General features: G+C 43.1%; 1 protein-coding gene across 1 annotated transcript in view; it reads left to right on the plus strand.

Annotated features, from left to right (window-relative positions):
* Positions 1-10,456: 10,456 nt before the first annotated feature.
* The window catches only part of LOC121548942 (afadin-like), a 130,747-nt gene continuing 114,916 nt past the window's right edge, over positions 10,457-26,287 (plus strand). Inside the window, 1 exon segment of the mRNA XM_041860618.2 lies at positions 10,457-10,769. Coding sequence (XP_041716552.1) covers positions 10,668-10,769 — 102 coding nt within the window. The 5' untranslated portion in view covers positions 10,457-10,667.

Below are 26,287 nucleotides of genomic sequence, written 5' to 3' on the forward strand. Positions count from 1 at the left end.
GTTTAGCTCTCCTCTCTTCACAGCTTGTCTCCTGCATCCTGAAATAAAGGACTTCCTGTATGTATATGGAAATATCTCTCTGGCCTCCTCCTGCCTCCTCTGCTCTGCCGTGTGAGAGCCAACCAACCCTGAACAATCAGACATACTGTAGCTCCCAGCAAGAGATGTAATTTCTGTTTGCAACATGAGACACGACTCCTGATACACTGTCAGGGAACTGGGAAAGCTGGGATACAGCAACTGAAGAGAGGCAGCAGAATGTAGCCAAGCAAAATTCAGCCCAAATATACTGTACTAGAAACATTTGTTTATGCCTCTAGTCCCATACAGTTACTCCAGAATTTAACACCAATCTCATAAATCTCATATAATAATGTGCCCTGTAATGTCAATTGGGCAATATCTGTCTGTGAACTACAAGAAAACCCAATGGTATATTTGTGAGAACGGTTCGGTCTTTCCATAGTACATGTAATAAAATGTGCTTTTCAGTGGAATGGTTTCTCACAAATTGCCATAGCATCTCTCCCCTTCCTTTGAGTGTTTACGAGTCTGTTTTCAATGGTTATTCCCTGATAGATTCGGTAGGCACAGACACACCACTGTCAAACACGTTTTGTTTATGCCTTACATAAGCTTTTACACTGAAAATAAGGGAGTGTCCCTATAAATCACAGTGCTTTATGTGATAATAGCTTTTGTTCTGATCATGTCAGTGGGCTATGGCTGCTCTTTGATTGTCTCTAGGGCTGAATGAGGTGCGGCTTCCTCCATGCGAACCCATCGCCACGGAAACTGCGTTTTGTGCCAGAGAAGCTTCTCAGGGAGGAGAGGCACGCTGCCCGCACCCCACCACTTCGGTCTCCATTTAATCAGCAGGGAGAAAGGAGGTCTTAAAAGAAGACACTTCCCCCTGAAGTCATCCTGTGGGTCAGTGAACAAGAGAGAGAGAGCTGCCTGACGCATTGCCTGCCTGTAAAACCACACTAATATCAAGCCCAGCTGTGAGGGAGGAAGGTTATGAGGAGCCAAGCGCCTGCAATTTGTTGAGGTTAGGAGAGCACTGCTCCCCTTCAGAGCCCATTTGTTTGCTAGCTTAAGTGAGGATACATAGTTTTACTGCTGTGGTGTGTTCAATCATTGAGTGAGTGGGAAAGGTTTTCAAATGAAGCCTTTCCGCCCAATGGAAACGTGCTAGGACCTTATGGGAGAAATGGTGTGCTTTATTTGGCTAATAAACTGTGTTGTACACCAAGGAGGTGGGGGGTTACTAATTGTCTCTTTAGTGGGGCAGTGAACAACATTAAGCAACATTAATAACAAATGAAACAAGCAGAAATGTGAAGGTGAAGACATATCAAAATATCTATTTATCCTTATTATAACCCTCCACCATTTCATGAAGAATTTATCACTCCCACTCTGCACTAGTTTTCACCTTTTTAAGCCACGTTCCTTTCAAAGGTCACTGTGCATGGTTGAGACTTGCATTACCTACCGTTCAACGCCTTGTCTGCTACAGCCAGGCCTCTTAGAACAATGGAATGATTGATCAAATTAGTGTTTGAGGCTGTGACTGTGACTTTCCCCACATCTCACCTCTGTGTCCTGACTGAGTCCCTGGCTAAAGAAACCAGGCAGCTGTTCTGTTTAGAGCACCTGCCAGGTCTGTTTTACATAATAACATCATACACTCTCTCAAGACTGTCAGTGGAAAAGAACCCACTGGAGATCTTTGAACTTTTACTGCAGTGGGCTAAATCAGGGTCACACAGAGTGATTATTGGTAGTCTTAAACAAATCTACTTTGAAACAAAAGTATACACCTCACACACATGATTATGGGCTTAAAAAACAAGACACCTGTACCATGTCAGATATAGAGTTGAAATGTATATAATTTTGAGTTTGCATCCCAATACTACACTTTATATACATCAGAGAAGACTGAAATATAACACAACTATTTGACATAGAAACACCAGATTTTTGTCTGCTCTTTATTAATTATGAAATTATGAAAAATATTAATAACGTTCCACCCATGAGGCCAAAGAGGGCGCTTTTAGTCATTGACTGCAGGAAAGGGCTACAAGACAAAGTCTTATCAATTTTAGAACAGCCAATCCCTCAAAGTCCTTTCAGTCCACATGAAGAAATATTACAGTTTACTACAGAATACTACAGTACTTACTATAGAATTCTGTAGTAAACTGTAGTATACTGTAGAATACTATACTACACACTGTAGTATCCCTCAATCATGTGTAGTACTTACTATAGATTGTTGTAGTATACTGTAGAATACTATAGTAAATACTACAGTATTATCCACACACAAAAAACACTGTAGTAAATACTACAGTAATATCCGCAAAAACACTACAGTCCGCAAAAACACTACACCCTTTTAGCTATAGTAAATACTACAGTATGTAATTTGCATATACCCATTCCCCTCCCCCATATGATAATTTGTGCCACCCATACGTGAGAAACCTACATGCCAAGTATAGACCATATATTTTGTAAAACTTGCTCTTTTAGTATTTCCCCAGTAGGTTTCCTGAAGGAGAAATGCTCCACTTCTATGTGAAAGATAATAAAACAAAACACTACAGTAAATACTACAGTCATGTCTGCAAAAACACTACAGTAAATATTACAGTATACTACAGTCTGCAAAAACACTACAGTAAATACTACAGTATTGTACAGTCTGCAAAAACACTACATTAAATACTACAGTATACTAAAATCCACAAAAATACCACATTATTTACTATAGTATATACTACAGTTTTCTTTTACTACACTATAGTTAACTGTAAATGCTACAGTATATTACAGTATATTACAGTGAATACTACAGTAAAGTCCGCAAAAACACTACAGTGAATAATATAGTATATTGTATTTATACCATAGTGTTTTTTATGTGGGGGCTGTCCAACATTGACTTTTATGACCTGCTTGATAACATTTAGGGTGAGTTATTTGAACATTTTCTCATACTGTAATAATAGGTAATTGCCTTCTTTGCCTTGTCCAGTTGTTATTGTTTCCCATCACATTTTTGAATTGCATTTCATAGAGCTAAACAGCTCACATTTTGCTAATGATCATCAGGAGCACTATTCCCCTCCATTTGCAATTTGTGGAGAGTAAGAAGTTAAGGTCAGATAAGGCTTTACTATACTGAACAAAAAAATTAACGTAACATGCAACAATTTCTAAGATTTTTATGAGTTAAAGTTCATATAAGGACATCAGTCGATTGAAATAAATTCATTAGGCCCTAATCTATGGATTTTACATGACTGGGAATAAAGATATGCATCTGTTGTGGCTGTGCGAAGTTGCTGGATATTGGCGGGAACTGGAACACGCTGTCGTACACGTCGATCCAGAGCATCCCAAACATGCTCAATGGGTGACATGTTTGGGATGTATGCAGGCCATGGAAGAACTAGGACATTTTCAGCTTCCAGGAATTGTGTACAGATCCTTGCAACATGGGGCCGTGCATTATCATGCTGAAACATGAGGTGATGGCGGCGGATGAATGGCATAACAATGGGCCTCAGGATCTCATCACGGTATTTCTGTGCATTAAAATTGTCGTTGATAAAAGGCAATTGTATTTGTTGTCCGTAGTTTATGCTTGCCCATGCCATAATCCCACCGTCACCATGGGGCACTCTGTTCACAATGTTGACATCAGCAAACCACTCGCCCACTCGACGCCATACATGTGGTCTGCAGTTGTGAGGCCGTTTGGACGTACTGCCAAATTCTCTAAAACGACATTGGAGGCGGCTTATGGTAGAGAAATTAACATTACATTTTCTGGCAACAGCTCAGATGGACATTCCTCCATTCAGCATGCCAATTGCACTCTCCCTCAAAACTTGAGACATTTGTGGCTTTGTGTTCTGTGACAAAACTGCACATTTTAGAGTGGCATTTTATTGTCCCCAGCACAAGGTGCACCTGTGTAATGATAATGTTGTTTAATCAGCTTCTTGATATGCCACACCTGTCAGGTGGATGGATTATCTTGACAAAGGGGAAATGCTCACTAACAGGGATGTAAACAAATTTGTCCACAAAATTTGAGAGACATTTCTGGGATCTTTTATTTCAGCTTATGAAACATGGGACCAACACTTTACATGTTGCGTTTATATTTTTGTTCAGTATACATGAATTGACGGAGACCCATTCCTCACATCTCTGGTCTTAACTGTACTGTACCTCCTATATAATACCAGGCATACTGGGTAGAAATGTCTCTTCCAGATGACTGCCCTCCCTTACTCTACAAAGGGAACAGGACGCCACAAACCATATGTGATATTCAGCCCCTCTCCTCCTCCTCCTGTAAAGAATGTGAAATGTGTGGGTAGCACTGGCAGACACTGAGGTGAAAACGGCTTACTGCTAATGAGTCTCTTTGGGTTTCTGTTCTATGGCTTACAGATGGTAGGGGTAGCTCAGCAAGACAAAACAAAGATGTTTCACTTAGTTTCTTGTTTTGTTTCCCATTTTAGAGTTATTGTGTGTGTGTGTGTGTGTGTGTGTGTGTGTGTGTGTGTGTGTGTGTGTGTGTGTGTGTGTGTGTGTGTGTGTGTGTGTGTGTGTGTGTGTGTGTGTGTGTGTGTGTGTGTGTGTGTGTGTGTGTGTGTGTGTGTGTGTGTGTGTGTGTACACTCCATGCTCCCTATGACCTCTCCTTGTGAGTTATGGGATCACATGGTTGTTTCAATGTCATTTTATGCAATGTAATGAATTCCATTCTTCCTCTCCCATGACAGATTGATGTTTAGTACACTGAACAGGAACAGAGACATTGTTCTCAGCCTTAATCAGATAGTTAGCTACTTCAAAACAAACAGTAGTACAGTAAGGGAGACTGGGGAACAAAGCAACAGTTTTAGACTTTTGTTTTGCTTAGTATGAAAATAATATTTTTATACAAACAACATACTGTAACAAAGTTTCTAGGACATCCTGTATCAGTTGTTTACAATTCAACCGAAAGTGGTGGAAGTGAAATGTCCCTCTTGTATTTCTCAAATTAATTGTTACAGGCTGTGGGGTTAATTGTAACAAATGTTACAGTTAACCCCCATTACATATCTGAGTCTAATCTGAGTCTTGTGAGGAAATACAACAATAATTATTGTCATCAACTATACCAATCAAAAGACCTCTTCTTATTGATAAAATGATATACTGAACAAACATATAAACGCAACATGCAACAATTTCAAAGATTTTACTCAGGATCTCGTCACGGTATCTCTGATACATGGGGAATGTTCCGCAGGTTAATAATTTAAAAAAACAGAGGCGGCAAGAATATTTAGAAATCAGCCTGAGTTTTTTGGGGGGTAAATAAAACCCAAATTAATTTATGGATTTAAGCTAAACTTTCTTGCCATGTAGATACACTAACCAAGCATTAGCACATTGAACAGTTTTCTAAGTTATTTCTAATTTGAGTTATTTAGTTGTTACTTTGTGCCTGTGTTACTTTGTTCCAAGTCTCCCCTAGTCATTACTGTAGGTTTATGTTTTTGCTCACAAAAACACTAACTACTGCGGAGGACAACATTTCCAGAATGAATTCTCTGTGGAAGCTCATTTGTAAAGCTCTCATAACAAATTTCTGGGTGGTTATGTTCATATGACGTCACCATGGAAATAAAGTTGAAAGAGTGTAGCCTTAGTCTGCTATTCTAAAGGCCATAATGCAAGAGCTGGCTGTGTGAATTACTGTCCGTAGGACCTTTAAGGGGATTTTATCTCAATGTTATAAAGCTCAGTTATTGTACCAGCAGTAATGTAACTGAAATGTTCTGGTTGTGTCAGAGAAAAACTGCAAAACACCCCCGCTGACTTAGAAAATGAATAACCAAATAATCCATTTTACCAATCACTTTACCATTTTAGATTATAATTTAATCTGTCATATTCAAATGATTTAATCTGGAACAATAGTACTGTGTGATGCTGTGTATCTATCTACACAATGGAGCAGGAACAGAACTATACAGCAAGATGGCCTCTCATTGGTTGTCTTCCCTCCTGGACCAATAAGAGTAATGAGGCACACTGCCTGTGATGGCCTCATCAACATGCACCGTCTTATCTATCTTTATTAGCAGTTTGGCTTCACCATGGATTCATTCTTTGTGGTCTTTGATTGATGTCATATTGTCCAGTGTGGTGCCAAGGAGACAATGTTTATGTGGCAGTTGTGGAGACAGGTCTTCCTTCCTCTGGGCTCAAATATTCCTATTATGGCAAGGCTGGCTTCCTGCAACTTTAACCTGGTTTTAAAAGTGTTGAGTCTTTCAAAGCACAAACCTCACCTTAAACATGATAACTTAATTTAGGTTTCACTTTTTAAATATCAATTATTGGGCATGTAATTTAGTAAAAGTATTAACCAAAAGCAGGCTATTACCAACAGTTGTTGATGATAACCTACAGTATATTCAGAACGACTAAATACTGTATGTGTGGAAGTATATGCTGAACTGAAAAAGTTTTGTCTGACACAGAACAGAAGTTAAAACCACAGCAGGAAACCATATTACCAGATAACTCAGCCTCTTCCTGTCTGGGGTGATACTATTTCTACCTCAGTGGCCACAGAATACAGCAAAACATGTTAATGCTACTGTATAGTGTTTCAACATAATTAAAAAGATGATAGTGGGAATTGGTACACCTAGAACATACATATTTCTGATGTTTTAAATCACTAATCTTTCACAAGTACTATATTTTTGTACCTTGAAATAGTGGTATAAAGAGTTGCTTCCATGCAAATGTTTCACCAAACTCCTCTCCTCGCTCCTTGTTTCTTATCAGTTTTTAAAACTTATTTCAATGATTTGTATTTCTCACTGACTAAAGACCATGGCATAATTACCAAAGACCATGGCATAATTACCTGACTCCTCCACACAACACTTACACCATGGCAACAATAACAAACTCCAATTGCATGTCCACACTTACAGCAGGTTGATGAGGAAGTTTCGTTGACTGGAATACTCGGTATCATTACGCTGGAGTTTTTTTTCATTGAATAGTTGTGTACGTTACACATTTTCTTCATCAAGATGACAACTCATAGGCATATATTGACCTCACTGACCTGTACCTTGCTCAGATGTTAGGCCTACATATTTTTTTATATACTGTACATGTACAATGACAGCACCTCTGAAATACCACAGGACTCATTTCCTCTTAATTTGTCATCCTCTCACATGCGTTCCTGAGACCTGTAGGGCATCAGCTGGCCTGGTGACATAGAGGTTAATACAGAGGCAGAGATTTATACAGCCTTGTCAACAGTCACCATTTTAATAATCAAATCCAAACTCTGCCAGAACAAATATTTATACAGCTTTGTCTGACTGGACATCTTGGCTGGAGCCAATCCAACTGAGCCTCTTTCGTGTATAACAGGATTGATGGCATAGGGTTGAGAGAGAGGTCTCAAAGGACACTGACACTGTAAATGCCATTATATTGATGGTTCTGCAGCTGCTGAATATATTGGCCATTCCAAGGTCACACCTTGATAGTGATCTTCCCCCTGACTCTCTCTTGACATCTAGAATATGGCTATAATAAAGAGTGCCCTGATTCTCAGTGTACATGTGTCTTCTTATGTACAGTTGAACTCTAATAAAGTCAAGACAGCCTCGCTTTAACCTTGAGTGTGTTGTGTATTTGTTTGGTAGGCTGATCTCAAAGGTGAAATTCAGAGGTTTCTTCTCCAATTCATTTTACACTGTGTTTTCACACAAAATAACAAAATCTTGCTACTGTTACACTTTTCCAAGACATCTGCAATACCTTTGGGAAAATGGAAGAGTCACAACTCAATCAGCAGAATGTGTCTCTTGTATGTCGTGATGACACATCATTTAGCCACTGTTCAGTACCGTGGTGACATAGATAAACATGTTATTTGCCTTTGTCAATTTCAGGTTAGCTATTCATTTGAGGATATTTTGCAGACATAACATGTCCTTTGTATCTACTGTAATAGCTACAGTATACATTTTCCCAGTTTTTCCACACAAATGTATCTCTCTGTTGGCCAGTCCAAGTGTTACATTTGCCTTTCCTTCTAAACAGGAAACATCTGCAGTGGTATGAAATGTGGATGTTAGGGATAATGCTGATTTAATTGTGAATATTTAAATTCCATTATGATGTGAACTGTTTCCCCTGATATAGATACAAAATGGTGGGAGGTGAAATCACACCTCTGCAAACAGAGCAATGCTAACAAAACCATCATCATCATCAAAATGGCATGAAGCAAAAACAGGTAAAAACAGGACTAAACCAAAGTCATCTTCATTCACAATATATGTCCAACAAAATGTTACTGAATGATCTTGTCTTCATTTACTATGTTGTGTCTGATGGAATGATTGGTGCAATGACTGCAATGAGATTTCCTCTTTGAGTAACAATAACGTACTATCTTAGTAGACAGAAAACATCCCTTTATCCTCTGATTTCTACACTATCCCCTGGCCCTGGTATAAGAATCCGTTGTCTTTATGCTCTGTAGGATGGTCTAGAATCTACTCAGCCATATAGTGCCCAGCCGCGTGTGCCCATATAGCACGCAGGCAGCACTGTAGTGACGTAATGTAGTGACGCAAATGGGCTCATATTGCGCCAGTGGCCACAGTAGGCCTGCCTGCCTCATTGACTTGACTGCTGCCCAGGACTGCACAGCTGCGCTCGTCAGGTCTAATGTGATGCTGTCAGACTGTGCATGGCCCTTCCATCTTTGCATGAGCACAGGAGCGAAAGCTACGCCAAATAAGCCTCACAGACAGAGCCACATGAGCCAATGCTCTGTTCATCCCTTTTTTTATGATCCTATACAACATGACCCATGTAGCTCAGTTGGTAGAGCATGGCGTTTGCAACGCCAGGGTTGTGGGTTTCGATTCCCATGGGGGGCCAGTATGAAAATGTATGCACTCACTAACTGTAAGTCGCTCTGGATAAGAGCGTCTGCTAAATGACTAAAAGGTAAATGACCTTCTCCTGTCTGACTGACAATTACAGCACAGACTATTCCAAAGCATTTAGTCTTGAGTCAGAATCGAAATGTTGCTGTAGCAATAAAATGAGTATAAATGATGAGGCTATCATCGTTTGAACCTTCAATCAGTGGTAGGCCTATGTCATGTCACTGTGAATTTTTCTGAGATCCAAAACAAACCTCTGTCTCAGTGGGTGTGGTTACAGGATGATGACATTGCCATGGCAGTGTGACAATCAACATTTATATTTTAGTAATTTAGCAGATGCTCTTATCCAGAGCAACTTACGGTAGCGAGTGCATACATTTTCATTCGTACTGGTCCCCCGTGGGAATCGAATCCACAACCCTGGCGTTGCAAGTGCCATGCTCTACCAACTGAGCCACACGGGACCAATCAACACCAGCTGACTTAGATCTGTTTCGGGGACAAGGAGGGAAACAGATGTAAGTCGCTCTGGATAAGAGCTTCTGCTAAATGACAAATGTAAATGTAAACACATGTAGGCCTACTGTCATGAAATATTAGATAACATACAGGTAACTGCCCAAATAAAGGAAACACTTGAGTAAATATGGGATACAAGGTATGTTGAAAGCAGGTGCTTCCACACAGGTGTGGTGCCTGAGTTAATTAAGCAATTAACATCCCATCATGCTTAGGGTCATGTATCAAAATGCCCAGTTGTCCATTATTTTGGCTACCATGGCTAGAATAAGAGATCTCAGTGACTTTGAAAGAGGGGTCTCATAAGAGCATATAGGGTTTAAAAGGTGTGTGTGTGTGTGTGTGTGTCTCAGTCATCAGATCTCAACCCAATTGAACACTTATGGGAGATTATGGAGTGGCGCCTGAGACAGTGTTTTCCATCACCATCAACAAAACACCAAATGATGGAATTTCTCATGGAAGAATGGTATCACAGCCCTCCAATAGAGTGTCCAATAGACACTTGTAGAATATATGCCAAGGCGCATTGAAGCTGTTCTGGTGGCTCAATACCCTATTAAGACACTTTCTGGTGTTTCCTTTATTTTGGCAGTTACCTGTAGCATTATAATTAGATGACAATTGACATGAATATGTAATATTTTAATGAAAAGATTCAGTAGTCATTAAATTACAGTAAAATACCTGCCTTGAATTTACAAAAGTTTAATTGACAACGTTTAAAAAAAATGTTTATATATATTTCTCGTCTGCTAAATGACTAAAATGTAAATGTTATAGCGACTGGAAGCTGAACTGGAGTCGAAATAGTTAACGCGGGGAAAAGCACACATCACTATTGTGCTCGTGCACGGCGAATTGTAAGGGCGTGGACGCGCGCCAAGATAGTCCCATTTGGTTCCCGGGGAGAGAGAACGGAGTGCGATAAACGAGAGAGGGGAACGCGGAAACAGCAGGAGCGGTCCGCGAGAGAGGTGCAGCGACCGGGTGACAGCTTAACACTCGAACCCAAATACTGGGTGCATTTGTTTGTTTTTCGTGAAATTGTCGGATCAGAGGCTTTTATAGGGACAAGGGGATTTTTCTTCTGTGTAGAGAGTATCATTCGGGATTCAGAATGTCGGGGAGCAGGGAGGAGGAGCGGCGGAAACTAGCCGATATCATTAACCACTGGAACGCCAACCGGCTCGACCTGTTCGAGATCAGCCAACCCACCGAGGTGAGTCCGTGGACCTTCCCTGAGTACAGGCCGCACCAGTCGGGAGAGAGTCGATAATTCCCAAGTGGGAAGAAGTCCGGGGCCGGGGGAAACGCGGCAGATTATCTCGCCTGATAATGAATAATTAAAAACTGGCAACCAAACACATTTGTTAACAAATACCTGTAGAGCACTGTTGAAATGCAAAAACGAGTCTCTACACAAAGTACCTAACCCACACCTTAGTTAATCGCAAACCAAACTCGCGAGCTAACCAATCTGTCAACCAGATAGCTAATGTTTGTGAACGTTAGTTAGCTAGAAAGACGTCTCGAACCCGTTTTCTTGCGTCAGTTGGTGCACTAACAGCAGCACGCTCCAGTTTCTAGTTGTGGCAAGTGCATGCAATGGCCGACGAGGTGAACACAATAATTGATGCAAGAGATCGCGTAAACTTGTTACAATCCCATGTCAGTCACACTTGACTGTGTTATTAGATTGCTAACGTTACCTAGCTAGCTAACAGTAGCATCTAAACAGACGCAATCCAACCGACTCAGTAGCTAGTTACAGACAATTAAGTTGTTTTGCATTTGTGCAATTATTTTGCTTGTTTTATTCAAATTATAGTTAGTCATACCTACACGTGGAACACGCATCTAGATACCAACCTCATCGTATCGCTATATTTTCGTCCAAGCCGTCTGTATTTCAGCACCGTGATGATAGCTAACGTTAGCTAGCAGCAAACTAAAACCACAGAAACATAGAAAGCTAAAACACCGGCGACTAGTTGGCTAGCTAGTTTAGCTATCAGCTAACGTTATCGATGGTGTTGGGATGATGATGATCAAGCCATTTTGTATGCCACCAGGTCGTTTGGTAGTTTAAATAAACACTGTTCTACTATATACGAAATACGTGTTTACTAAGATAATGTCAAGTGTTTGGGCAAGACTAGTACTATAGGGGACAAAGTCAAATAATGATTCTGGGTTATCCTGCTACTACTGTATCTCTCGATACAACCAGATGGCTAGCTAGGCTAAATCAGAGTTTTAAATGGTCTAAACACTGACCATTGATGATGGTTGGCTAGTAATCTGTTCAAATCAAACTACTAAAATGAATCGTGCTCTTGCATCTTCTGCATCCAACTTGCACGTGGTTTTTGTCTGATGGGTTTTAGATCTAGCTAAGATTTGGTGGATTGTGTGTGCTGTGCTGTTTGCCACCTGTAGTCAAGTGTTTTTAGGCGCACAGGTAGCAGCCAGCTACCCCCACCTCCGAGTTGCAAGTCAAAGCATAGGGGGTTACGGGGGACCACTCTTATCCGATTAATTAGCTTTGGACAGCTTCAGGGCTATAGCTGACGTTACTAACTGTTGTTGCAGTGTGTTCTGGGAATCCTGTAGTCCTGAGTCAGTACTCCCCATCTTATCTACAGGTGCATTATTTTTACATTTGCTTGAGCAAAATTGCTTTAGTGTTGGTTTGATTAACATGTCTCACATGTAACATACACACCCCTCCCCACACCCACAAGTTCAACCCTACAGTGGGGAGAACAAGTATTTGATACACTGCCGATTTTGCAGGTTTTCCTACTTACAAAGCATGTAGAGGTCTGTCATTTTTATCATAGGTACACTTCAACTGTGAGAGACGGAATCTAATACAAAAATCCAGAAAATCACATTGTATGATTTTTAAGTAATTAATTTGCATTTTATTGCATGACATAAGTATTTGATACATCAAAAAAGCAGAACTTAATATTTGGTACAGAAACCTTTGTTTGCAATTACAGAGATCATATGTTTCCTGTAGGTCTTGACCAGGTTTGCACACACTGCAGCAGGGAATTTGGCCCACTCCTCCATACAGACCTTCTCCGGATCCATCAGGTTTCGGGGCTGTCGCTGGGCAATACGGACTTTCAGCTCCCTCCAAAGACTTTCTATTGGGTTCAGGTCTGGAGACTGGCTAGGCCACTCCAGGACCTTGAGATGCTTCTTACGGAGCCACTCCTTAGTTGCTCTGGCTGTGTGTTTCGGGTCGTTGTCATGCTGGAAGACCCAGCCATGACCCATCTTCAATGCTCTTACTGAGGGAAGGAGGTTGTTGGCCAAGATCTCGCGATACATGGCCCCATCCATCCCCTTTGCAGAAAAGCATCCCCAAAGAATGATGTTTCCAACTCCATGCTTCACGGTTGGGATGGTGTTCTTGGGGTTGTACTCATCCTTCTTCTTCCTCCAAACACGGCGAGTGGAGTTTAGACCAAAAAGCTCTATTTTTGTCTCATCAGACCACATGACCTTCTCCCATTCCTCCTCTGGATCATCCAGATGGTCATTGGCAAACTTCAGACGGGCCTGGACATGCGCTGGCTTGAGCAGGGGGACCTTGCGTGCGCTGCAGGATTTTAATCCATGACGGCGTAATGTGTTACTAATGGTTTTCTTTGAGACTGTGGTCCCAGCTCTCTTCAGGTCATTGACCAGGTCCTGCCGTGTAGTTCTGGGCTGATCCCTCACCTTCCTCATGATCATTGATGCCCCACGAGGTGAGATCTTGCATGGAGCCCCAGACCGAGGTTGATTGACCGTCATCTTGAACTTCTTCCATTTTCTAATAATTGCGCCAACAGTTGTTGCCTTCTCACCAAGCTGCTTGCCTATTGTCCTGTAGCCCATCCCAGCCTTGTGCAGGTCTACAATTTTATCCCTGATGTCCTTACACAGCTCTCTGGTCTTGGCCATTGTGGAGAGGTTGGAGTCTGTTTGATTGAGTGTGTGGACAGGGGTCTTTTATACAGGTAACGAGTTCCAACAGGTGCAGTTAATACAGGTAATGAGTGGGGAACAGGAGGACTTCTTAAAGAAAAACTAACAGGTCTGTGAGAGCCGAAATTCTTACTGGTTGGTAGGTGATCAAATACGTATGTCATGCAATAAAATGCAAATTAATTACTTAAATCATACAATGTGATTTTTGTTTTAGATTCCGTCTCTCACAGTTGAAGTGTACCTATGATAAATATTACAGACCTCTACATGCTTTGTAAGTAGGAAAACCTGCAAAATCGGCAGTGTATCAAATACTTGTTCTCCCCACTGTATGTACATTTTCAGACAATTTTGAATTTTGTTCATTGCTTATGAACTTGCCAACAAAATGTCAGGGAGGTTGTCAGTTAGCATTACCATAATGTAGGCCTTCTGATGCAGAAAATGTTTTATTTTTAGCCCATGTGTGACAAGAGCTCCTTAAATCAAGAACATATTTATTTATTGTTAATGACATGCTTTTATAGCATGTCCCATGGCTGGTTATTTTAAAGCAGATTGGCCAGTGTATCTCTTCTTCCTCCCTCTGACTATGTCCTGTGGAATTCACATCTTCTCATTACATTACCACACAATAATAGAGCAATTAGCAAATTGGGTTTGTTTGTAGATGGTATGAAACTGCTGCTTTTCAGGCTTATTGTTGGCTTGTGTAGAGCAGGAAAAAAAGTTTTTTTTCTCCTTAGTCTTGATAAATGCTATAAGATATTCAACTAGTTGTAACTGCTGACCAAGTCTCTCTCGTTTTGGACTATGGACAAAATACCAGCAGTCTTAAGGGCTTGAATGTTAAAACAATCCAAACAGCATTTTCTTCTCTAATTCAGTATTGATCCTCATTAGCTGCATGGCTTGAGAGAGGGTGGATGGAAGGTTTTGACAGGCCCAAATCAAGGCTCTGTGCAGCACTGCGTCTCGTCAGAAGGTTGGGTCTGTTTGTGAGAAACCAGCTTTGTTGCCATCAGTGTTTCCATTCCATCCCTGTGGAAGCCAGTGATTTGTTTGTTGGCGTCAGTGGAACGGGTGCACTGTTTAGGTCCTATCACATCTGCCCTCGGACTGGCCGCTGTGATCCTGGAGGAAGTGTGATTGTGTGAAGGTGGCCACCTGGGGTAAAGCTAGGTATGTCGTCACTCTGCGTGGGATTGACCCGAAATGAAGTGCTATCCTCTTTTGTGTGGCACTGCTGCCAACCGAAATAAAGCACCGCTTGTTTTTGTTATATTTTGAATGGAAAGAGGACTGAGTCAGTGATCAGAGCAAAATGAGGTATAACCTAACTGACCACTCTGGTCCTTTGATGTTGAATCCTAGTTTGTTTTTAACCATGCTGCTGTGTTTTCTTACACAAGGACAAAGTGAAATCCCATGTTAACATATCTACTTTCGTCATCCACTAGCGATAGGCTGTGACGTCATGTGGCCTTGTGTGTTATTGTTCCGGGTCATCATGTATGATGGTGGAGAGCTTCTGGTCCGGCAGGCCTCCTCTCCAGCATGTGACTCGCCACTGACTCACTCTATTGCCATGGCAACAACATACTAGTGATGAGCACAGCACAGGACTTCTTGCTTTGTGCCCTATCAGCAAAGTGGACAAAGTCAATACCAACAGAGCGTTATACATTAATCTCTACTGTGTCAATTCACCACAAGCTTTCATATTAACTGATACATCGGAGGTCGTGTGAAGGATTGTGGTTTCATAGAAAGACCTATGATATGCTTCATTTTTGAGAGTGTATTGGATATCATTATTCTCAGTGTTGTTTGTAATTGGAAAAGGAGAATGTGTCAACAAGATAAATACACGGTCCACACACTCCCCAGCCGGCCTATGCTGCAGTTTGTATAGAAAATAGTTTGTCCACAAGATGTTGTCTTCACACCAGGCCATGCAGAGTAGAGTAGGCTAAATAGAAATGCAGTGCAAGCACAGAGGAAATGGACCTCTGTTACATCTGCCATGATTGTGTTTGCATTACTGAGTGGCTCCCATTACTTTAGTAGACCAACCATTCCACATGGACTGACTGTATGTGGTTTTGGGGTAAAGGATCTATCACCCTAGATAAAAGAGCAGATCTTCAGCAGATGGAGCCTGTTTTGCTTCATAGTCTTGAGATTAAATTGATCAAAGACAACCGTGTTATTAGATTTGTCACACACCCATTTTCTTTACACTGTGTCATTTCAGGCTTACAATCTCCATGGAGATTCTTACCCTGCATTTAAATATGTACACACACACACACACACACACATAAGCATCCTCGGTGTGTACTGTAATTACACCTTACACAGAATAGACAAGGTGATTTACAGGTCCCAACAGCTGTAATTTGTGATTTTCTAATCCAGAGAGTGGTAATCTGTGGGGACCTTGGAGTGGGCTGCCTGGGATTAGCACATCCTTACTGTGCAGTTGGCTCAGTCATTCCCTCGGACTCTGTTTGTTGCTGCTCATACTGGCCAACACTTGGCTCCACTTCAATGGGCCAACTTTATTATCTGCTTAAAGTTGGAGACATGCATTGTAATATTTGATTACCGCTGCTGGTGGTGTTGAACAGTTCACAAGATGACTAGGCTGGTATTGGCTAAGCTATTGGCTTTTGACTTGAGGGGATACTGAGGGTTGGGCTGGTTTGGTCATTCATCCTACACTGTGTGTGTACTACTGTGTGTGTTCACCTGCGTCTCCTCTCCTCCATGAACAAATCTGTTCAACTCTCTGCTACTGGGAGAATGGAGCTGGAAGTGTGTTCTATGTCACGGCTCAAGGCTGTGTGTGTGTACTGTGTGTATGTGTCTATATAGCTGAGAAAGCTCTGTCAGAGTAATGGCTCCCACCCAGTTCATTAGGAAGCGGGCCAAAGATCACGACCACAGCTTGTCACTTACTGGCTTCAAATGGTATTATGGCCCTTATATCTCCTGTCCAGACTGGTTATTACACATCCTAATCTGTCAACTATGCTGCCTGCTGCTGTGTTATGTTGAGTGATCTAAAGCAGTTGAATAACAAAAATGAGAACACATTTTCATCAATATAATTCTAAAATGTTGGTCTTTGGCTAATGGGTCACATGATATGGTGGTCGTGACGGTGAGTCGTCTCCCCCCCCCTTTCCCAGGCACATTCAGATGAAAACACATGTTATCTTATGTGGATCTCTCTCACACACACACGTACACAAGTGCCCTGATTTGTGGGCTCAGCAGTGTGGTGGTCAGTGAGGTGGAGATGCTTTCTGATGTAGGAGAGGCCTGAGCCTTGCTTTTTCATGGCCTTGGCTTGTCAGACCCATTCATCCTCGAGGCCTTACAGTCATTCCAGTCCGCCTCTGCCCTTTCCTCACTGGACCACACAGCGCATCCCACCCCCTGATTGGTTGTTCCTTCAGTCACTCAGAGCCAGACTCAAGCCTGTAGGCCTTTGTGACCTCACACGATCAGACAGGCATTGTGGGCTGATGACTTGTCTGTTTTAGTATTTACAAACAATAGAGATCTGCCCCACAACCCCCAGTATTTTCTTCCACTTCCTCTTCTGACTGGAGGAAATTTACATTTGCAGGCCCGGTGTCTGATATCAGGCTTATTGTTGCAGGACTTTTCCCATGTGAAAAAACAACATCTGATCGTGTTGCTTGTGTCTGCTTAGCTAGGGGAAATTGAAACCTCTCTCAGCTGCCCGTTGTCCTTTAGTTACAGGGAATGTCTCCTTCCATTTGAACAAAATGTCTTCATGTTTCTGTCTGCCAAATAGTTTGTGGTCGTCTTTCAGATTTCGGAATAGTGTCTTTTTTGTTTTTGTTTAGTACAGCATGTCAGTGGTCGGGTTGGTGTGTTGAATGTCTCTCACGCATGTTTATGAACAACAGTCAGATGCTAGACTAGCATGGGAGCTGCTGGCACTGCCCATGAATCCCTTAGAATGACCCTGGCATGAACTTGGACCTCCTACAGTAGGAGACACCTGCCTAACTACTCCCTTCAATGGTGTCTGATGATCATCGCCTAGTTGAGTGATCACGTACATATCCCTTGTACAGAATTCTCCTTAATACTTCTGGAAAATATTGTAACATTAGCTAAATCTGTTTATCTTCAGGGCTAGGTGTAGCCTAATACTCCAGTCCAGTCCACACATTATCCAGATGACTATGTTTGTATGGGGGAAGCTTGGCAGTCCTCCCATTAGTTTGAGTGATGGCCACATTTGGGACCAACCTTCTAAACTTTGAAAACACACATAAATCCCTAGAACTGTGAAAGGTGAAGACGCATTAAACCTCAATTTTCTCCTATGATGAGGAACACAAGGCAGGAGGAGAGAGCGATTAGAGACGGCAGGACTTCCTCTTCTCATTTTCAACCTGCTGAGAGAGAGAGCCTCCTGGCAGAGCCAGCCTAATGCATGTGCTGTTGACTTCCTAATGTGCAAGTGAAGCTTCACTTATTAAACTAGATTTCCCAGTTGAATGGCCATAGGACTGTATGCACAATGTAGCCTATACATTAGCCTTGTTGTGGTGCTTGTACTCGTACATACATTGGTTGTTTTCCTGTACCAGAGAAGCACTTTCTCTCTGTATGACGACCAATGAGTGAATGTTCTGCTAGTTGTGTGTTGTCTTTGTCCTCTTTGGGTTTGGGTTTCCTCCTGAATAATGCTCTATTGAATGTCAGGTTGTTTCCCTTGGATTAGGAATGCTGCATGCCTGTATCTCAGAACTTTGTGGAAGTATGACATCATCATACCCCTTTTGTATGCCTTATGGTACTGTATGTCCCGCTCAAACTCTTTGACGCTGCCTTTGGCAGTGCTGGCGATCCATCTTTGGCAGTGCTGGCGATCCATCTTTGACCCTCTCTGATCAAGCCAACTCTCGTCAAAGGCATCTATTCAAGTAAATGAATGATGGTGGGTGGCATCATATCCCAGTAGAGATTTATATCAGGAAATTGTAGTTTTGATCAGTAAACAAAAGCATGTAACAGTCTGGAAGTGGCAGAAACACCAGCCATCTTGTGGAGCCCAGCTCAGAAGATGAAGGGGGAGTAGGTGTTTTGTATGTGCAGTGTCATCACATATTATCCTTACACAAGCGCTTAGCCTAGCGCTGTGCTCTTTGTCATGTCTGTCTGGCTGACCCAGGTTAGGGAGTATCTCTTTTGCATGTAGGAAATACCCGAGTGTGGCCCCTGGCGCTGCTAGCCTAGGCCTAATCGCTGACACAGGAAAGGCTCCGGTCTAGCACACTGTTGGAAGGGGGTTGAGCTGAGAGGGGGGTCTGCTAAATCGACCCTCTGTTTGCTTTGGACAGGGAAGAAAAGCACAGCCATCCTGTTGGGGGAGAGACTGTGTGTGGACAGCGAGCTGGTTTGGAGATAACGCTGGAATGAGAGCTTGGGCCTCAGCGGAAAGGGCCCCCCTCATCCCCGCTCTCCCCTGTGGCCCCTGAGGAACCAAACCAGCCCTCCTGTCCCTCTGTGGCTGATAAAGGCCTTTTAGATCACAGGCAGAGATTAGGGATGGATGAGGGGGAGGTTGGGATGAATAATGGGGTAGGAGAGCGAGCACTGTAGCATCCTGCAGACAAGTCACTCAGGATTGTTTTGTAAAAATTAGGTCAACCCTAATCTAAGTCTAAATATATTTGAGTGAGAAGGAGAGTATGGATACAATAACTTCCAGGCTTTTAAAAGTCCTTTTCACAATGTTTAGCCGGTTGATATTTGTGTGTGTGTGTGTGTGTGGGAATACCCTGCCTGAGGCAGCCTCGCCTCGCCCTGAAACGCCAAAAGTTAGACTGGGAACATCTGCTGCTTCTCAAACGGGTCCCTGGCGTACCCTCTCCTCTGCTTTTGATTAGTTTCAGCGCTCGGCTCGACCTGACCCCACCTTGATACGGCATGTGCTGCCTGTGTGGTGGGGCTTGGCTGGGCTGGACTAGGAGGACGATTTGGCAGGCTGAGGGGGGCCTCTCTTGGAGTCTACTACCAGAGCACTTTCACCTTGGCCCACGTCTCCAACCCACACCCCTGTAGGCCTCAAGCAGGGGAACACCACCGACTGACCGGGCCTTGTTGACTGTAATAATAATACTGTCGCCAAGCAGTCAATGGCTGCCTGAAGGATGACCGTTGTGGCCGAGGCTTCCCTAAACACAGCTCCACCCTCACATGTTTGTTGATCTTAACTGTCAGAAAAATGCCTTCAAGAGAGACTTCCTCCTTCGCACACATGTTTTCTTTCCCCCTTGTTTGAATTGCTGGGCCCATTCTGAACAGTGGAACTGGAACATCCCTAGCTAGCAGTAGTCTGGGGCTGGGCTGTGTTGTGTGACTGGATAGGAACATGGAGGCCAGGAGGAGAGGCCTGGTGGCGTTGAGTGACCTGCCGCTTCCTGACGCAGGTTGGGCCCAGATGTGTGGTCTAGCTGGCCACTGTGGTGGGTCCAGTCTGTGTAAGGATGTGGTCAGATCCCAGATGTCTCCCCTCAGGCCCACGTGTTTGGTGGTAGTGGGCTCCTGTGTGGTGGTGAGTGACACACACACTCTGACATAGTCATCTGACAGAAAATGTGTTCCATATGAGGCAGGCGGTTTGGCTCTCGCTTTGAGAGGGAGTTGACTGGATTGATAGCATTTGGTAGGGCTGGCAATTGGGTGGACTGGGCAGGGCTCCATGGTTACACTACACCTGGCTGTGGTTGCTATGGACATAGAAGCCTGCATAGGTGTCCGAAGTTGGCCAGACTCACTTAGGACTGACCGGCCTCTGACTTGATAGTGTGAGGTTGAGGTCAATTTTGTAGAGAATTGCTTTCTCCCAGTCTCCGATAATTGGATAACGTTCGTCAGCACAATTTTTTTTTTTTCATTGTACCAAAGTCACCTCTCCAAGACTGATAGTGGACGGTGCCCTGTTGCATAATTCAGTGCGTGTCCCTGTAAAACAACACATTTCACAGCACCTATCTGGTGTATGTGACATAAAACATATTATTTTTCGTTGTGTGTGGCTATTCCCCACACACAGGAGGACCTTCAGAACACGCACACTAACGTCACACACACACACTGTGTGGACAGCACTCTGACATGCAACCTGCGTGTGTGAGAAAATCTATACATTGTAATCACACAGTGCCGTGTTGCACCACCACCCAATATTTCACAGCGAGGGGTTACATCAAGCCATTACCCAGCTTTAAACATTTATTGATTTCTAACTGAACGTTGTTTTTCAGTTTGGCCAGAGACCGACAGTAGTACAGAGATGCAGTTATTGTTGTTAAAATTACAGGACTGGGGAGTCAGCCCCATCCCATGTGATGGGACCTCAGTAGCACAAAACAACCCAATACTTACGCAACCAGACCAATACTGACTTCTTCTATAAGAAAACTCTACTCCCTCTGTCGTATTATCATTCCTGAACTACTGGCAGGTGGTGGGGGAAAAAAGCAACAGGAAGAAATTGAGTTACACAAGTGGAAGCGTCCATCTATAATTAACCTCTACGGGATCGGTGTTCCGTATACGGGACGGTTGAGATAACGTGCGCTAATGTGATTAGTATGACTGTTGTAAGTAACAACACATTTTCCAGGACAGTCTTATATGGGCAGAAAGCTTAAATTCTTGATAATCTAACTGAACTGTCCAATTTACAGTAGCTATTACAGTGAAAGAATACCATGCTATTGTTTGAGGAGAGTGCACCACAACAAAAAAGTTATCACGGCAACTGGTTTGATACATTCACCTCTGAAGGTAAATAATGTACTTACATTCAGTAATCTTGCTCTGATATGTCATCATGAGGGTCCCAGAGATAAAATGTAGCATAGTTTTGTTTGAGAAAATCCATTTTTATATTCAAATGTAGGAACTGGGTTCTACAATTTGAACCCTTGCTATCTGAAAAAAAGGGTCCGATCCTTAAGAGGTTTTAAGCATGGGGCTGCAGTGCAGAACTGCAATTATTAAAAATGCATTTTTAAGCACCTTTTGTGTGCTCTGGCTGCCTTTATTCTGGTCAAAAGGGGGTTTGTGTGCTAGCCTGTCAGTGTGCGAGCTGTCGAAGAAGACGTCCCTATGAAGAACAATCGGAGGCCTGTGCTGGGACTCTGACTTATATTCCCACTGGGCTCCATTAGGAGAGTCAGGAACTTCTTTTGGCAGATACAACACTATTTATCAAGGGAGGAGAAACTCAGCTCAGCCGTTGTTTTTTTTCAGTACCAAAATGGTTCATGAGCAGGGCCTGGTCTGAGCTCCCAGGGATAGGATAACCCACATACCCGCTCGGCCACAACAGCCAACCATGTGATCTGCCAGGCTCAGCTCAGAACCCTGTCCCCATTCATCCAAACCTAATCAATGGCTTTTTGCAAGCACCCAGTGTGTGGGAGACCCTTTCACCACTCATACTTCTGGGGCTTGCACCCACCCAACTTTGCTAAGTCAGTGGTGCCTTCAGAAAGGAACCCTGTTTCTGTGTACCACAGAAGGAATGCTGTTCTCCTGTCTCCTCAGCCAGGGCTGCGTCAAACTGCGGCTGTATCTCAAGTGTCAGCCAGGCAAACGGCCTGAGCTGAAGGGCCATTTAAGACGCTGTACCTCCCTAAACTGTCTGTGTTATTGAAGCGGCAGACAGGCCCATCTCCCCCTGGGATTTACTGCCGTCACTGTACACAGTGGGCACTTTACACAAGGCCACTGGGCCTGATGAGAAGACCTCACAACCAGGAAGTAAATTACATGTCCTCTTTTGGGGACAGTAAATACTGAGCCTCCATTTCCCCCCCCCACCCCCCTTTGGTAACAATGCGTCCAATGTAGGGCTATCGCGTAACCTTGATCTGGCTGTTTATCAAGGCCCAGCCTGTTTGGCAGGCAGGCATGCACTGTTAAGTGTTTGCCACGATTGATTTGCAGTTTTGCCTGGCGTCAGGTCATTTATGACACACCCCTGGTCCTTACTCACTCCATCCCCCTCCCAAGATGCTCCACACGGAACAGACTGGGCACACCTCACACCTATGACACAGGAGATGCACTCATATGGAGAGAGTCGCTATAGAGCAGGCTTCTTCAGTCTTTTTCCTGGGGACCCATGTTCCTCTCCAGCACTAACAAGGAAACTGCTGCTAACTAGTAATGAGGGAAAAATCTATACAGTTACATGTCGCAATATTACTATTGGACGATATTACAGGGTCGCGTAAATGCAGAATCCTAAGAAATATCTTGCTGTGTTTTGTAAACGCAGATCTAAAATGCTTCTTATTGTTATTTTGAATGGTCATCCAACTCGGAATTTCAAGTCGGAAACTCGTGCTCCGACCTGAAGATCACTGACGTCATGATTTGACTTAATTTCCCTCCCCTGAGTTCCCAGTTGTCTTGAAAGCCTCATGACCATCAGATGCAGGTACCATCAGTCCACTAAAATAAAAAAGCAAATTATTTCAAAATGTCAATTTATTCTCAGCTGTGCCTCGCAAGTGCTACACCAACTGATCGATTTTGTTATCAAAGTTAGAGTTTTGAAATATGGTCTGAGAAGACCAATATTGTCAAGACAGGTATTGAGCCAATATGCTGTGATAATGTATTAGGCCTACTGCACAAACCTCATTCCTACAGAACGGTTTTTATTAGGTTAATGTTCTATATATTAATTTTTTTCATGTTTAAAAAAAAATCAGGGCGGTAGAGCATGGCGCTTGTAACGCCAGGGTAGTGGGTTCGATCCTCGGGACCACCCATACGTAAAAATGTATACACACGACTGTAAGTCGCTTTGGATAAAAGCGTCTGCTAAATGGCTTATTATTATTATTATTATTATTTTCCCATGATGTCAAGCAAAGAGGTACTGAGTTTGAAGGTAGGCCTTGAAATACATCCACAGGTACACCTACAATTGACTCAAATGATATCAATTAGCCTATCCAGAAGCTTCTAAAGCCATGACATCATTTTCTGGAATTTTCCAAGCTGTTTAAAGGCACAGTCAATTTAGTGTATGTAAACTTCTGACCCACTGGAATTGTGATACAGTGAATTATAAGTGAAATAATCTGTCTGTAAACAATTTTTGGAAAAATTACTTGTGTCCTGCACAAAGTAGATGTCCTAACCGACTTGCCAAAAGTATAGTTTGTTAACAAGAAATGTATGGAGTGGTTGAAAAACAAGTTTTAATGATTCCAACCTAAGTGTATGTAAACTTCCGACTTCAGCTGTACATAACAGATGAGAAGTTGGAAATAAAGACCATTGCCTCATCATGCTAAGTGGCAGGTGATTTGTTCTAGTGTAATGAAAGCTATTGAAGCGCTATGATTAAGTGTGTATTAAAAGACTGGTAGGTGTTGTCTGGGTGTGGCATTAGTTTCTACAGAGGAGAAGGAGAAGAAGCCCACAAACATTAATATTTACTTCGAAATGAGAATCCTGATTCCTCATCCCCCTCGTCTGAGCTGTTCCCATAAGGCGGTCATGCCTCACAGCGTGTTTAATAAGGGAGGTCAGATGAATAACCCAGAGTCCTGGGGAGATGACAGAATGCTGCTGTAATCCATATTGAACAGCGACCTGTAAAAGGCCCTCTTATCAGATGGGCTGTCATCAGCCACAAAGCACTATTTAAAATACCCCCAGCTCCTAGTCTCCTATCTTAATGAACCTTTCCCTCTGACTGACTACTCTGATGGGGTGACTGACATTGGTGGCACCTGCCAAGTCTGGTTGATGGGGCCAGCAAACCTCCAGACCCAGGTCTCCTTTGAGTCGTGTCCCAGGACAGAGCTTCGCTCCTGGGACTCCCCTGTAGAGGAGGTCTGAGACTGATGCCTTACCTGCCAGAGAGCCATATCCTAAGGCGGCTGCAAAGCTCCGGTTTTTACTGACCTTGATCTTCTCCCTCTTCAAAAGTTGCAGTGTTGTCTAATGCCCAACTGAGTCCTATCAAGACCTCAAGAGAACATGTGCTTTTTAGCTGTGGAATTCATACAGCAGAACTGTCAACAACATTGACTTTGAGGTGAAAGCATTAAAGTTCATCTCAAGTTTATAGTCTTTCCTCCATATTATATTCAAATAAAACAAAGCCTGGTTTTGTGAGTTTAGGCTTCATACTTGTCTCCATGCTTTATGATGGGAATACCATACTAGTGTGAATTCCTCTCGGTAGTAAAATTGTTGGTATTTTTGCTGTTGGAACATGTCTGTAATGTCAGTCAGTCAATCTAGCTAAGTGGGTCTCTAGCTGTATAGCTAAGGGGGTAGAGTCAGTGCAGGTGTGCATATCTCAGCTGGCCCCACACTTGGAGTCTGTATTCTTAGAAATATGCCATGTAGCTCATTTAAAATGCATACCAGGGTTTTTATCAGCCGAGCTTGATTGTATCTGGATGTTTACTCAATATTGCACCACACACCGATCTAGAGATTGAATCAGGGGAAAAAGGCTATTTCTTCAGTCACTCTCCCTCTGGAGAGGAGGATGTGGCTGTGTTCTGGCCTCTCGCCCTGCCTTGTGTTTTCTCTCCAAGGCCTTTCAGGGGCAGTGGTCCAGTGCAGGCTGCAGCTGTGAATCGGTATTTTATTACCGGAGAGGGAGAGCTTCTTTGTTTAACTAAGCACTGTAAAGGACCTAATGACATTTCAGCCCGTCTTTGAGTGATGTGCTGCTCTCCCCTTTAATGGGACGACCTGCTCTTCACTCCGGCGGAAGTAGGTCCCCTTCAGACTTCATGTTGTTGAAGGAAAGAGGGAGTAAGGGTTGAAGGTTAAGGAGGGATACAGCGTAACGTGGTGTCTTAACAGACTGGGAGGCGGACTGACTGGCTGGGTGGTGTTACTTGTGGCTTTCAGCTCTCCACTCTTGGCTTTTCACAACAACCAACACTGCAGCTGCTGTGGTTACGACAGGTCCTAGTGTGTCTAACCACCACTAGCCTCCCAGAGGAGTTGTTATTTAGTAAGACACTCCTGTCTGGCTGCGTCTGAGGCTGTAAATCCACTAGGCACGTCCAAAACGAGACCCTATAGGCTGTGTGAACAAGGCCTTTAGAGAGGACCTGACAAACCTATCAGTCCTCCATTACATCTTATCTTTGCCTGGGCCCTGTGTGAGTTGGAGGGGGGAGGCATTCAGGACACCTGGTTTGTGTTTCTAACTGGTTGTCTATAGAGCTGATAGTGGAGGGTGATGTAGGGTCTGTCTAGGGAAGGTGTTGCAGGATCTGCTGTTCACAGACCGATAAGAGGTACTTCTTTGGTCATGACCCCTGTGTTGCTACATTATCTCCATTGAGGGTTGTATTTGTAGCCTAGTTTTCCCCCCAGACCTGCGCTAAAAACCAGTGTGTTTTTGTCCCCAGTGTGTCTGTGTCCCCTGCCTGGAAGCTTTGTTATAGATCAGTTGCTGTTTATTAGATTGAAAGTTCCAAATTGGTTTGAACTGCCTTTTTAGCAATCTAATCTTCCTCTCCTGATTGTAGTTCTGCCAAATCGAGGCCATGTTTTGCTTTTCACTGTCACTGTTTTGCTACGGTTTTCAGCAGCACCTCAGAATTGTGCAAGCTGAGATGTGACAGAACCCGTCGAGTGACATTAACTCAACGTTTTGTCAGACTTCGTAGTGGGCTGTGCGATGCT

The sequence above is a fragment of the Coregonus clupeaformis genome, chromosome 33 (assembly GCF_020615455.1).
Source record: "Coregonus clupeaformis isolate EN_2021a chromosome 33, ASM2061545v1, whole genome shotgun sequence".
NCBI classification, from domain to species: Eukaryota; Metazoa; Chordata; class Actinopteri; order Salmoniformes; family Salmonidae; genus Coregonus; species Coregonus clupeaformis.